The 15,204-nt window shown below is 46.7% G+C and overlaps 1 protein-coding gene across 2 annotated transcripts in view; it reads right to left on the reverse strand.

Annotated features, from left to right (window-relative positions):
• SYT1 (synaptotagmin 1) overlaps positions 1 to 15,204 on the reverse strand; it is a 384,974-nt gene that overhangs the window by 124,654 nt on the left and 245,116 nt on the right. For both annotated transcript variants that reach the window (XM_064141971.1, XM_064141970.1), the window contains exon 4: positions 5,646 to 5,843. In XM_064141971.1, coding sequence (XP_063998041.1) covers positions 5,646 to 5,826 — 181 coding nt within the window. In that variant the 5' untranslated portion in view covers positions 5,827 to 5,843. The remainder of the gene's footprint in view (positions 1 to 5,645; positions 5,844 to 15,204) is intronic.

The following is a 15,204-nucleotide window of genomic DNA, read 5'->3' on the forward strand; positions in this document are numbered from 1 at the left end:
CCTTCTTCAGGTGTTGGAATGATTCTGTTTAAAATGCAAAGTGTAAAAGCAGAGATGGTGCTACCTTTCTCCTTCTGGTAAACAGCTTAAAAAGTCTGCATACTACAGATAGATTGGGATAGAAAGTCTGAGAAGCAATTAAGACAGAGTGACTTTTATGCACCGCTATTGAAAAACAACTGTACTGTGATTATGCAAATCAGCCACTCACAGCTAAAATGCAAGGATTAACATAACAGAGGAGGAAAAAGTTCTTCACAGCTATGCCTCAGTAACCTTACAGGATTCTTGCACTTTAATTGTATGAGTCATTGTAATAAAATGAGCCTACTGGCTTTATCCAGAGTGAACTATATGTTGAGACATCGCCATTTGGAATGATTTGGGTGCTTTTGGAAGCCTACCTCCTGCTGATGGAAACGTGGAGTATATTCTGCTTTAAAGAGACAGAAATCAATGTGAAACACAGAACTTCTGCTTCTGTGCATCCACATTTTAAACAGGTTTACATATTCAAGCAAAGCCTGGCTGAGGCACTTAGTGCCATGGTCTGGTTGAGTGGCTAGGGCTGGGTGCTAGGTTGGACTGGCTGAGCTTGGAGGTCTCTTCCAACCTGCTTGATTCTATGATTCCATGACTAAACCCTGATGACTTAATTTCCATTTGCAGACATCTTAGGCAGAGGCAACCAAAACATTTAAGTATTTCTCTCTTGCATACAGACAACAAAGCACTGAAAAAAAACCAAAGTCCTCCTGCAGCATCTGTTGAGCTTCCCAAGTCTTCTCTGCCATATGGGGATGAACACAAGACCTTTTAGAACTTTTAAATGGGAAGCCAGGTTTGTCACTACTCTGCAAAGATTAGAGCATCTGCTAACTATGACATTCATCTCTCATGTGCAAGACATGGGGATAGGTCTGCACTTTGAGACTACTAGAGGAAAGACCTGATCTATGGTCTTGGAAGTGTTCTTACACTCAAGTATCTGTACTGTCCCTCTGGCACCCATTCACCACCTTTATTCTCTTTCACAGAGCAATAAACTCCCAGAAAGGTGCTATAAAAACTACTTAGATGGAACAAATTCACATTCTCTTCCATTTTAAGAAAGACTCCTAAGATGTTCACAACTAGCTACAAGTTTTAAATAAGAATCATAGAATCAACCAGGTTGGAAGAGACTTCCAAGCTCATCCAGCCCAGCCTATCCCCCAGCCCTGTCCAGTCAACCACACCATGGCACTAAGTGCCTCATCCAGGCTTTGCTTCAACACCTCCAGGGATGGTGACTCCACCACCTCCCTGGGCAGCCCATTCCAATGCCAATCATTCTCTCTAGCAAGAACTTCTTCCTAACACCCAGCCTAGACCTCCTCTGGCACAACTTGAGACTGTGACCCCTTGTTATGTCACTGGTTCCCTGCCAGAAGCTTTAAGAACTGTAAGCTATTAAAAAACGTGCAAAATGTCTACAGAGTTAAATCCACAGCTTTGTAACAGACTAACAACAACTCACTGACAACTCCTTCGTGACAGCAACTGAGCAGATAACAAGGAAATTCTATCATCTTCCTGCCCCACTCCCAGAGCTTTGGGGACAGCCCATTTGCACTTAGCTGGTGATCCTTTTGTGCTGATTTATACATGAGGAACAAACACAGGCCTGTTGGTTAGAGTCTGTTAATGTAGGATGTGTTATTATGGAAAACAGGGAAAGCAAAAAGCTCTTGTCAGAGAGAGTGATTGGCATTGGAATGGGCTGCCCAGGGAGGTGGTGGAGTCACTGTCCCTAGAGGTGTTCAAGCAAACCCTGGATGAGGCACTTAGTGCCATGGTCTGGTTGATTGGCCAGGGCTAGGTGCTAGGTTGGACTGGATGAGCTTGGAGGTCTCTTCCAACCTGCTTGATTCTATGATTCTAACTTGGATAGAAAATGCTCCAATGCCACTATTTCATCTTTAAATACTGAAAAACCAACACACACAACTAAGCCTTCTTTGCAGTACAATAAACATTCAACTTCCTTATTGAAATGTCAAAACCAACAACAAAAATTATATACCCAGTAGAGAGACTTGTTCAAGAGTCCCAGCATGATGATGCCAGGTAGATTCAATCACATCTACAGCCCCTAAGAGGAGAGCTGACAACTGCCATGGGATTTGTGACTACCCCAGGTTCATTTCTCCACTAGACAACCAAATCACTGCATGACCTTGGATCAAAGTGCAGATTTCTACAGTGGGGGCAATATGTCCTGGTCTCACTACCAGCATAAGGTCCCATAGATGCTATAATATATTTCATAAGAAACAAGACTTGTTCTATGGCCTGGTGCACTTTTCCCAGTATGCATTTATCATGTAGTGGTAAGTTTTGGGGTTTTCTTTCATGAACACTTAAAAAATAGCTGCATTATTCCAATCTGGAGAGCAGAAGGCTCCAGGGAGACTTTTTGTAGCCTTCCAATACTTAAAGGGGGCCTCCAGGCAAGCTGGAAAGGGACTGTTTATCGGGGAGTGTAGTGACAGAATGAGGAGTAATGGTTTCAAACTGAAAGAGGATAGACTTAAATCAACTACAAGGACAAAATTCTTTACTGGTAGTGAGACACGGGAGGAGGTTGTCCAGAGAGTTTGGGGATGCCCCCTCCTGGAAGAGCTCAGGGTCAGACTGGATGGGAATTGGAGTAGCCTGATCTAGTGTGAGGTGTCCCTGCCCATAGTAGGGGGGTTGGAACCTGATGATCTGTCAGGTCCCTTCTAACCCAACCCATTCTGTGACTCTATGACTATGAATTTCCACTTGCTTTAACTGCTGTTTTTGAAAAAGTATGCAGTAGTCCAAGGTCACTTCTACAGACCTTTGTCTAGACCTAGCAGTTACAGAGCTTCTTGTACTGGAAACCACTCATAGAATCATAAAATCATACAATCAAGCAGGTTGGAAGAGACCTCCAAGATCATCCAGTCCAACCTAGCACCCAGCCCTGGCCAGTCAACCAGACCATGGCATTAAGTGCCTCAGCCAAGCTTTTTTTCAACACCTCCAGGGACAGTGCCTCCACCACCTCCCTGGGCAGCCCATTCCAATGCCAATCACTCTCTCTGACAACAACTTCTTCCTAACATCCAGCCTAGACCTCCCCTGGCACAACTTGAGACTGTGTCCCCTTGTTCTGTTGCTGGCTGCCTGGCAGCAGAGCCCAACCCCACCTGACTACAATGTCCCTTCAGGTAGTTGTAGCCAGCAATGAGCTCTGCCCTGAGCCTCCTCTGCTGCAGGCTGCACACCCCCAGCTCCCTCAGCCTCTCCTCACAGGGCTGTGCTCCAGGTCCCTCACCAGCTTTGCTGGAGGGGGGATGACAGGGAACTCCCAAACCTTCACAGGTCTTTTCTCCGCTTTTTCTTCTCATAGTTTTGTTTTTCCCATGATATCATCAGGCAATTTCATTTCAGTCTGCTCTGCACTGGACTGTGCAGATTACCAAACTAATGACATATGGACTCCTTACCACTCTAACACTTCTGCTCTTGCAAGTGAGAATTCTGACTGACAGCCCAAAGCTGTTTGCTATCAATTGTGCAAAAAAGGGACATCTGTCAGATTCCCAAGATCCATTTAAAAGATAAACCCCCCCCATGATTAATATTCTAATTGGTTGTTGATCCTTATCAGTCACACAACATTTTTTCAAGTAAAGGATAAGCTCAACTGAAAACTCTTAGCTGTGTTAAAACACTTCCCTGAAAACAGTTTACATTTGTTTTTCTCTTCTGAAGTAAATATTATTAATGACAGAATGACTGCCTAAAGCCTGGGTTCAAAACACACATGTACACAGGGTCCCCACATTCATGCCTCCTCGAGTACCAAAAGTATCTGTTTGCATCACTCTTATCTGTCAGTAGGAAACCAAGGAGACCTCACAGTGGCCTTCCAGAATCTGAAGGGGCTACAAGAAAGCTGGGGAGGGACTTTTTAGGCTGTCAGGTAGTGATAGGATTGGGAGGAATGGAGCAAAACTAGAAGGGGGTAGATTCAGGTTGGATGTTAGGAAGAAGTTCTTCAGCAGGAGAGTGGTGAGAGGCTGGAATGGGTTGCCCAGGGAGGTGGTTGAGGCCCCATGGCTGGATGTGTTTAAGGCCAGGCTGGCTGAGGCTGTGTGCAGCCTGCTCTAGGGTAGGGTGTCCCTGGGCATGGCAGGGGGGTTGGAACTGGCTGCTCCTTGTGGTCCCTTCCAACCCTGACTGATTCTGTGATTCTATGATTCTAAGAATCCTAGCACTATCACAAGCAAACAGCTAAGGCATGTATTTTTATGACAGATGTGAACAGATTGAGACCTTAAATCAACTCCTTCTAGCACAGACCACAAGAACCACGCTGAATTTAACCCCAGTGACTTCAGAGTCTACTTTTTTCATAGAATCACAGAACAGCTGAGGCTGGAAGAGACCTTTGAGATCACCAAGTCCAACCTCTCATCTAGAGCTCACAATCTCACCACTGCCACTAAACCATCTCCCTCAGCACCTCATCCACTCCTCTCTGAAATCCCTCCAGAGATGAGGACTCCACCTCACTGGGCAGCCTGTTCCAGTGTCTGAGAATCCTTGCTGGGAACAAATTGTTCCTAATATCCAGTAACTGATGCATGCAGCAAGCATGCTCTTGCTAATGACAAAAAATTAAGCAGCTCAGACTGAAAACTGCAACTCCCCCCAGGAAGAAGCCAGGGCAGCAGTCTGCCTGCATAGGTACAGGAACTGCTGAAAACAATGCCAATGGCTGGTCTAACCAAATGCCTAGGTGGGAAGAGCATGGTTTTTTTCATACATTACTGATGTGCTACAGCTATTGCCTTGTTAAAAAGCCATTTCCCCACTTCTCCTACATTTTCTAGTACCCTATGGCACACAAGTTTCTTTTTTTCTCATCATTTAACAACTCTGCCTAAATTTTCCTTTAAAGCACTATGCCTGTGCACATTGGCTGTATATATGAACCCCCCAAGCACTATGGCTAGGAAATATTTTGCTTCTTGGTCCCACGACCAGTGTGAAGTTTTGCCATTCCAGTTTTGAGGGTTCAGCAATAATTCATCAGTAAGAACTGCCCAGATGCTGAGACCAGAGGAACGCATGCAGACAGGCTCTGCTCACTGCTCCCTGGGATAGGACACGGAGCAATGGATGGAAGCTGCAGCACAGGAGGTTCCAGCTCAACACAAGGGGGAACTTCTTTATTGTGAGGGTTACAGAGCACTGGAACAAGCTCCCCAGGGAGGCTGTGGGAGGAGACTGTGTGACATGAGCTAGACTGTATGGTGCTGCTCTGGCAGGGGGGTTGGACTCGACGATCTCTTTGGGTCTCTTCCACCCCCTGACATCCTGTGACTCAAATTACCATAGCATCATAGAATTGCTTAGATTGGAAAAGACCTTGATGACCATTGACTCCAACTGCTACACATGAATTCAGCTACGTTTTATCTACTCCAATGAATTCTGAGCAGCCTGTAAACTGGATTCACCTTCTCATTTTTCCAGGCTTGACTGGAAAGCATGTAGTGTGCTGTATGAAGAAGTCACACAGCAGAAAAAGCCAAGCTAATTTCAAGCAATAAAGCTTTACTTACGTGGAATTTTGTTCAGTTCATTCATGAACTTCTCTTTTAACTTAGAAAAAGCATCTTCTTTTCCTCCTCCTCCTCCTCCTCCTGCAGGACTGGCTGGCTCGGTGACATTACTCGGAAGGGCTGCTGCTACGGTGGTAGCTAGCGGTGCTGCCAGGGCCTCGGGGTGACTTTCACTCACCATTTTAGCTGCTGTGCCAACTGTTGGAATAAACAAAACAACAAGAAAACCTTAACAAAAATCCCAAAAGAGAATGTTTGAATCAGTGAAATGGATCTCTCATTGACAGAAGACTAAAGAGCCAACATAGAATCATAGAATCAACCAGGTTGGAAGAGACCTCCAAGCTCAGCCAGTCCAACCTAGCACTGAGCCCTGTACAATCCACCAGACCATGGCACTAAGTGCCTCATCCAGGCCTCTCTTGAACAACTCCAGGGACAGCAAGTCCACCACCTCCCTGAGCAGCCCATTCCAATGGCAAATCACTCCCTCTGTGATAGCACCTGATGCTCACTGAGGCAATATGACTGCATCAACATAAAAGCTAGGGAGGGACTTTTCAGGCTGTCAGGTAGTGATAGGACTGGGGAGAATGGAACAAAGCTGGAAACAGGTAGAGACAGACTGGATGTCAGGAAGAAGTTCTTCAGCACGAGGGTGGTGAGACCCCGGAATGGGTTGCACAGGGAGATAGTGGAAGCCTCATCCCTGGATGTGTTTAAGGCCAGGCTGGATGAGGTTCTAGACAGCCTCATCTACTGTGAGGTGTCCCTCCCCACAGCAGGGGGGTTGAAGCTAGATAATCCTTGTGGTCTCTTCCAATCCTGACTAAAAAAAACCCAAACCACCCAAAAACCTCCCAAGCATATTGTTTCATGTGCTTCACAAAATATTTATTAGATGAGAGAGAAAAATCCTTTGGCAGGGTGAATTTCAGACAGAGTCATTTTACTGCTTAGAGCTCTTCTACAGTTGTTATGTCTTGAGGTGAATCACAGAATCAAACAGGTTGGAAGAGACCTCCAAGCTCAGCCAGTCCAACCTAGCACCCAGCCCTGGCCAATCAATCAGACCATGGCACTAAGTGCCCCAGCCAGGCTTTGCTTGAATACCTCCAAGGATGGTGACTCCACCACCTCCCTGGGCAGCTCATTCCAATGTCAATCACTCTCTCTGCCAACGACTTCCTCCTAACATCCAGCCTAGACCTCCACCAACACAACTTGAGACTGTGTCCCCTTATTCTGTTGCTGGTTGCCTGAGAGAAGAGCCCAACCCCACCTGGCTACAACCTGATTTCAGGTAGTTGTGGACAGCAATGAGCTCTGCCCTGAGCCTCCTCTTCTGCAGGCTGCACACCCCCAGCTCCCTCAGCCTCTCCTCATAGGGTTTGTGTTCCAGGCCCCTCACCAGCTTCCTTGCCCTTCTCTGGACACCTCCAAATGCATGTTAAATTCTCATGCAGGCTTAGGTTTTGCCCTTCAGTTTTGCAAGTATAAGCAAACTGCACAATAGCTGCTCCCAATGTGCAAATTCCACAGTTTATTTACAGAGCTATTTTTCTGTGAGAGTTACAGGGGTGTGGATCACAGCCAAAGTTTCTACCTAAAATGCACAAAATGATTCAGAAAAACACTTCCTGTCTGAGTAATAATGTCTTGTTTCCTGTTTAAGCAAGTTGTTTATTCATCAGAAATTGACTTGCATCCATTTTTATCTTCACTTGCTGAGGGCTGTTTCCCCTCCGGATATTTTGCGTGACATTTGCTACTGCCAGCATCCCCTTAAATTATTCAGATGTCTCACGGGTGTATTCCTGAAGCCATGACATCTGCAGGGCACCTAAATACAGCCCTTTTAGAAGAGCTGAGAGCCTGGAACAAACATAATCCCACATCAGCATCATTTCAGAGCGCTGTTGTTTAACGCGCGGTTCGCAGAGCCCTTCCTTGCACGGACGTGGCAAAGCAAAGCACTGGGGGCTGCTGGGGTGAAGGTGGAACAACACACACAAAGCAAGGGCAGTGTCACAGAATCATGGAATCAGCCAGGTTGGAAGAAACCTCCAGGATCATCTAGTCCAAGTTAGCACCCAGCCTTAGCCAATCAACCCAACCATGGCATTAAGTGCCCCGGCCAGGCTTTGCTTCAACACCTCCAGGGATGGTGACTCCACCACCTCCCTGGGCAGCCCATTCCAATGCCAATCACTCTCTCTGCCAACAACTTCCTCCTAACATCCAGCCTAGACCTCCCCTGCCACAACTTGAGACTGTGTCCCCTTGTTCTGTTGCTGCTTGTCTGGCAGAAGAGACCAACCCCACCTGGCTACAATGTCCCTTCAGAGAGTTGCAGACAGCAATGAGGTCCCCTCTGAGCCTCCTCTTCTCCAGGCTACACCCCCCCATCTCCCTCAGTCCCTCCTCACAGGGCTGTGCTCCAGGCCCCTCGCCAGCTTTGTTGCCCTTCTCTGGGCACCTTCCAGTATCTCAACATCTCTCTTAAATTGAGGGGCCCAGAACTGGACACAGCACTCAAGGTGTGGCCTGAGCAGTGTAGGGTACAGGGGCAGAATAAGCTCCCGGTCGGCTGAAACGCCATTGCTGCTTCTGGAACACTGTTCCCATCTCCTGCTGCATTCTAAATATCACTGATCTGAATAACCATCCTGTTTTCCTTCAGAAAACCAGAGGGAGATAGGGTTTGAGAGATAACAAACACTCTTTATTGCTCTGAGTGTAGGACTGCTCTCAGCCCCCAGAGACATTTGGCCTTTGACCTCCTGCTGAGAACTTTAACCATCACCATAGGAAAAGGCAGCAACATGTCTGAATTGCAGGGGCATCGGAGCAGCTAACTGCACTCAACATGATGAACCATGAGCTCTCCTGCCTCAGGTGACTGTTTTCACAGAGAGTGCTCCAGTGACTAAATCAAGATGAGAATTAGCTTTTTGTCCTTCACCTTTATTTCTGCCAGCCCACAGGCACAGCCCTGCAGGCAGGCAAGAAGGAAGCTTTCAAAATCGACCTCACCATTCTTGTCATTAAAGAAGGGTTTGCACTCAAGCATAGTCTGGCCCAGAAGCCACTCACCAGTGCTGTCATGGGAGGGCAAAGCCTGTGACCCAGTAGGGGGCTGCCACGGGCTGGATACCATGGGGATCAGAAGAATAAGAGGGCAATGCTAATCACAGAACCATAGAATCAACCAGATAGGGAGAGACCTTCAAGCTCATCCAGGCCTACCTAGCACCCAGCCCTAGCCAATCAACCAGACCATGGCACTAAGTGCCTCATCCAGGCTTTGCTTCAACACCTCCAGGGATGGTGACTCCACCACCTCCCTGGGCAGTCCATTCCAATGCCAATCACTCTCTCTGCCAACAACTTCCTCCTAACATCCAGCCTGGACCTCCCTCTGCACAACCTGAGACTGTGTCCCCTTGTTCTATTGATGGCTGTCTGGGAGAAGAGACCAACCCCACCTGGCTACAACCTCCTTTCAGGTAGTTGCAGACAGCAATGAAGTCACTCCTGAGCCTCTTCTTCCAATCCAATCCAACCCAACCCAATCCAATCCATTCACTGCATTCCAAACCTGTGTCATATACCTTTCATCAGAAGGCTACAAATTGTATTGAACTGCAATTGGTTACATGCACTTGGGTTAGAAATTGCACACTAATTGGTGTAGACATCCATCATATTCTCTCAGCAACACCTACATTGTGTCTAAGCAATCTAAGCCAGCAGAGACAGGCCAAAACCACAGGCTCCAGCCTTACATCTGTTGATATTTGTTACACCATTCTCTGAGGTCATCCCAACCTTCTATTTTATCTTAACTCAGTACTTCTGAGCTCATGCACTCTCGCCTGTCCGTGGCTTATGTCCCAGTGTACCATAATGAGACATCTCTATAGAATCACTCCATTTAATATTGCTATTCCCAGCAGGGGGCTGGCCACCTTCTTCAGAAGCAGCACTTTGGTGGAGGCTTTGCAGTGAGGTTCTTGACGTGGCACCGAAGGAAGCAGTGTTCCCTGCCTGCCGTTAGCTGCTGTCTTTGCCCTCACAGTCTCTAGGCTAATACACAACCATGTCGACGTTGACACAGAGTATGTGTACGATGCAGCTCCATACATATTTCATGAGCACATTTGTCTGTAACAGCGCTGCAGCAGCTCACTAGCTAAAGCAGATCAAAGACTCCAGTTAGTATCAGTGAACTTTGCCTCCAGTCTGGTGTCTGAGAAGATTTCCCTGCTCCTCTCCCAAAATAACAACCAGGAAAAACCACATCGTGCATGATCCGGGTGGCACAAAAGAGCATGCCAGCTATTCACAGTATCACAGTATCACCAAGGCTGGAAGAGACCTCACAGATCATCAAGTCCAACCCTTTACCACACAGCTCAAGGCTAGACCATGGCACCAAGTGCCACGTCCAATCCTGCCTTGAACAGCTCCAGGGACGGCGACTCCACCACCTCCCCGGGCAGCCCATTCCAGTGTCCAATGACTCTCTCAGTGAAGAACTTTCTCCTCACCTCCAGCCTAAATTTCCCCTGGCACAGCTTGAGGCTGTGTCCTCTTGTTCTGGTGCTGGCCACCTGAGAGAAGAGAGCAACCTCCTCCTGGCCACAACCACCCCTCAGGTAGTTGTAGACAGCAATAAGGTCTGCCCTGAGCCTCCTCTTCTCCAGGCTAACCAATCCCAGCTCCCTCAGCCTCTCCTCGTAGGGCTGTGCTCAAGGCCTCTCCCCAGCCTCATCGCCCTTCTCTGACCATGCTCAAGCATCTCAATGTCCTTCCTAAACTGGGGGGCCCAGAACTGAACACAGTACTCAAGGTGTGGTCTAACCAGTGCAGAGTACAGGGGCAGAATGATCTCCCTGCTCCAGACTAGAAGGCTTATTCCATATGCTCTGACAAGTGCCAAATACCACGAAGCAAAACACACAGAGCCATCAGCTGCAAACATTAGAGCTGGTTTATATTGTAGCATTTTGTCAATGGATGTCAGTTAAACCCGAAAAAAAAACCCCTCCCAACCCTGCAGGATATACCATAATTAAATCAAAATTAAATTGCTTAATTATAATGTATTGCTTAATAATTCCAGGCCTGGCAGTTGACTATTTTATTTTGTCATGGAAGACACAATTTGCAATTATGACTTGCAGCTAATTAAAAATTAAGGCAAATGCAATTTATTTGCTTCCAATTTTGGAGATATTTTGGAAAATATGTTAGGAGAATGGATTTGAAGCGTTACTCTTTAGAAGAAGGGAAAAGAAAACAAAAGAAGAACACAACAGAGCATCCCTCCCAAGACCAGGAACAATCCCAGCAGAGTTCTAGCGCAGTTAGAGGTCACTGCATGTCATGAGGCATGTGCGGATGCTTTGAGACTTGCTACAGAGCCTTTGATCTTTACATGCCAACCACACTGTATTGGTGTTTTAAATAGGTATGAAGGAGCTCAAAAATGCTGTCTCACAAGAAGCTCTCTGCAGCAAAGAATCTTCTGAAGAGCACATGCCTGCTTGCTTAGAGAGGGGATATCAGATGGCTTCTCTTACTGTAATGCTGCAGCTTTCCAACTCGACAAGAAGGGCCAGAAGGAGGAACTGGGACATTACAGAGCTGTCAGCCTGACCTCAGTGCCAGGCAAGGGCATGGAACAGGTTGGCTTGAGTGCCATCATCCAGCACCTACAGGGTAGCCAAGGGATCAGGCCCAACCACCATGGGTTTAGGAAGGGCAGGTCCTGCCTGACCAACCTGATCTCCTTTTATGATCAGGTTCCCACCTGTTGAATGTGGGCAGGCTGTGGATGTAGTCTATCTGGACTTCAGCAAGGCCTTTGACACTGTCTGCCACAACAAGGTCCTGGCAAAGCTTGCAGCTTCATGGTCTAGTTGACTGGTTAGGGCTGGGTTATAGGTTGGACTGGATGATCTTGGAGGTCTCTTCTATCTGGTTGATTCTATTCTGTTCTATTCTATTCTATTCTATTCTATTCCATTCCATTCCATTCTTCTCTATTCTGTTCTATTCTATTCCATTCTATTCTAATCTTTTCTATTCTGTTTCATTCCATTCCATTCCACTCCATTCCATTCCATTCTATTTTATTATATTCTATTCCATTCCATTCCATTCTATTTCATTCCACGCTATGCTATTCTATTCTATTCTATTCTTTTCTATTCTGTTCTGCTCCATTCCACTCCATTCCATTCTATTTTATTATATTCTATTCTATTCCATTCCATTCCATTCTATTTCATTCCACGCTATGCTATTCTATTCTATTCCATTCTTTTCTATTCTGTTCTGTTCCATTCCACTCCATTCTATTCTTTTCTTTTCGATTCCATTCCATTCTTTTCTATTCTATTCCACTCCATTCTATTCTCTGGTACAAACACCGTGGTATTACAAGAGACTGCAGAGTACTGAATAATTAGATTTCAATTGGCCTTTTACAGAAAGGAAAATAAGTGCTAATGCTGCAGTGCACTGCTGAAGGTAAAGATTTACAAACCACCAGCAGATTATCTGCCATTTAGGAAATAGTAGTTGCAGGCCAGATTTTCCTGCAGGTGAAAAAATGAAGTGTCACAGAATGTAATTCTGATTTCCAGTTCAGTGCTCACTACAGTTGCTAGGTAGGAAACAGTCCATGTTTCAAGGGCAACAGGCAGTCATCAGTAGAAGTACAATTAATAAAAGGACAATTTAGCATGCTTCTCTAAGCACATTACAGAGCACAGCCCCTGAGCATGCCAGTTCTTTGGCATGCCACTTCCCATCCACACTAGTGCCACAGAATCACAAACCAAGGAACAAACACATGGAATACTCTCAAGCAGTGCTACTTGCCTCTACACAGAGATAGGCAAGTGTTGACTAAAAACCCAGAGATGATGATTTGCACCCTTGGGGAAGTCAGGGGTGTAGAACCTAGGGAAGAAAAGCTAACCAAAGTGACTACCAGCTCCAGCTGCTATGTCATCTTGACATAATTCCCTCTGAAAATGAAGCATTGAATAATAATACAAATGCACTTTGGAGATCCACAAGAAGACAGAAGTTTCCCTGCAGAGGTACAAAGTATTTCCTGATTGTCTTAGCATGCTGGTAGAGATCCTGAAGGTGAGAGTCCCAGTAGAAAGCACCTCTTAAAGAGAGCAGTAAAGTAGCAACAACTCTTAGGACTAAAGAAGATTTCAGACAGAAGATCACAGAACAAGGAGTAGACTGGAAATCAGAGCTAAAAGACTGTGTTCCAAGGGCAACAACCTCTCTTTGCCAACATTCTGGCATGTTTAGGCACTTCTGAAATACCTAGGGCTCATTCTCCAGGGACCTAGACAGGCTAGAGAAGTGGGCTAAGGAGAGCTCATGAGGCTCAATAAGGCAAAATGCAAGATCCTGCAAGTAGGTGAGGAGATTCTGCCACTTTGCTCTAGCTCAGGAGCAGTGTGGCCAGTAGGATGAGGAAGGTTATTCTGCCCTGTACTCAGCACTGCTCAGGCCACACTTTGAGTGCTGTATCCAGTTCTGGGCTCCTCAATTCAAGAGAGATGTTGAGGTGCTGGAAGGTGTCCAGAGAAGGGCAACAAAGCTGGTGAGGGGCCTGGAGCACAAACCCTATGAGGGGAGGCTGAGGGAGCTGGGGGTGTGCAGCCTGCAGAAGAGGAGGCTCAGGGCAGAGCTCATTGCTGTCTGCAGCTACCTGAAGGGAGGCTGTAGCCAGGTGGGGTTGGGCTCTTCTGCCAGGCAACCAGCAACAGAACAAGGGGACACAGTCTCAAGTTGTGTCAGGGGAGGTCTAGGCTGAATGTTAGGAGGAAGTTGTTGGCAGAGAGAGTGATTGGCATTGGAATGGGCTGCCCAGGGAGGTGATGGAGTCACCATCCCTGGAGATGTTGAAGCAAAGCCTGGATGGGGCACTTAGTGCCATGGTTGGGTTGATTGGCCAGGGCTGGGTGCTAACTTGGATTAGATGATCCTGGAGGTCTCTTCCAACCTGGTTGATTCTATGGTTCTCTGATTCTATGAAATCATGTGTAGATTTACAATAGACTGAACCAAAAAAGCAGCAGCTCAAGGCATGGAAAAGCAAATTAGCATGGCTGCTACAAGGCTACTACTCAGTTACATTACAGGAGGCATGCCTTAGCAGGTGCTAAGAGACTCAGTGAATATTTAACCTTGTGTAAATAAATTTGGTGACATTTCTTCTGCTTGAAGGATTTCAGACAATTTCATTTTGTGCATTCCTCCTTTTATGTCTCTGAACACCACCTGGGTGGAGTGAGACAGCAGACAGGTCAGATATTCCATGCTGACCAAATCATTCCCTCCAAATGGGGCATTTTCTGGAATGTGTCTTTTTACCTTGCTGCCTCTGGAGTTTTGCTGCCTCACTAAAAGTGAAAAGTAACAGAATTATTCAAAACATAGTGCGCTATTATGAGCAGGGGGTCAGTTTCCAGAAGGAATTGTCACCACTCTCAACAGAATCACAGAATGGCTTAGGGTAGAAGGTGCTGGAGTGGGTGCAGAGAAGGGCAATGAGGCTGGAGAGAGGTCTGGCAAACATGACCTGTGAGGAGAGGCTGAAGGAGCTGAGGGTGTTTAGTCTGGAGAAGAGGAGGCTGAGAGGGGACCTTATTGCCCTCTACAACTACCTAAAAGGAGGTTGTGGTGAGGCTGGAGCTGGTCTCTTCTCCCCAACTACTAATGATAGAACAAGAGGAAATGGCCTCAAGTTGCACCAGGGGAGGTTTAGGTTGGATGTTGGAAGTTCTTTCGTGAGCAGGTGGTCAGGCACTGGCACAGGCTGCCCAGGGAGGTGGTGGAGTCACCACCCCTGGAGGTGTTTAAAAGGAGAGTGGCTGTGGTGCTTGAGGCTGTGCTCTGGTGATGAAGGCTGCTGTGATGAAGGTTGGACTGGATGATGCTGGTGCTCCTTTCCAACCACAGCGATTCATAGTGATGAGATGTTGTGCTGAGGGATTTGGTTTGGTCAAGGACTTGTCAGTGTGAAAACTAATGCTTGGACTCCATGAGCTTGAAGGCTTTTTCCAATCTAAGAAATTCTGTGAATCTGTGACCATGGGCAGGGACACCTCTCAATTAGACTCAGCTGCTCAAGGCCTCATCCAACCTGGCCTTGAACAGTCCCAGGGAGGGACATATCCACATCCTCCCTGGTCATCCCATCCCAGAGCCTCACCACCCTTGTTACTGAAGAAATTCTTCCTAAGATCCAGTCTAGTCCTACTCTCCCTCAGCTTAAAACCATTCCTCCTTATCCCATTGCTAGACAGCTTCATGAATAGTCCCCCTCCAGCATTCCTATAGCATCCCTGCTGCATTAGAGCTGGTCACTGTACCCTGGTAAGCCTGTCAAGTTGTAGACTGGGATCTATACTGTCAAATGACATTTCCTTGACAGCTTATCTATTCAGCATCTCAGATATGCTCACCTCAGCAGTTACACCCAGCTGGGAATGTAGTCTCAAAACATCAAAAAAAT

Source organism: Pogoniulus pusillus, chromosome 4, assembly GCF_015220805.1.
Source record: "Pogoniulus pusillus isolate bPogPus1 chromosome 4, bPogPus1.pri, whole genome shotgun sequence".
In the NCBI taxonomy this organism is placed as follows: Eukaryota; Metazoa; Chordata; class Aves; order Piciformes; family Lybiidae; genus Pogoniulus; species Pogoniulus pusillus.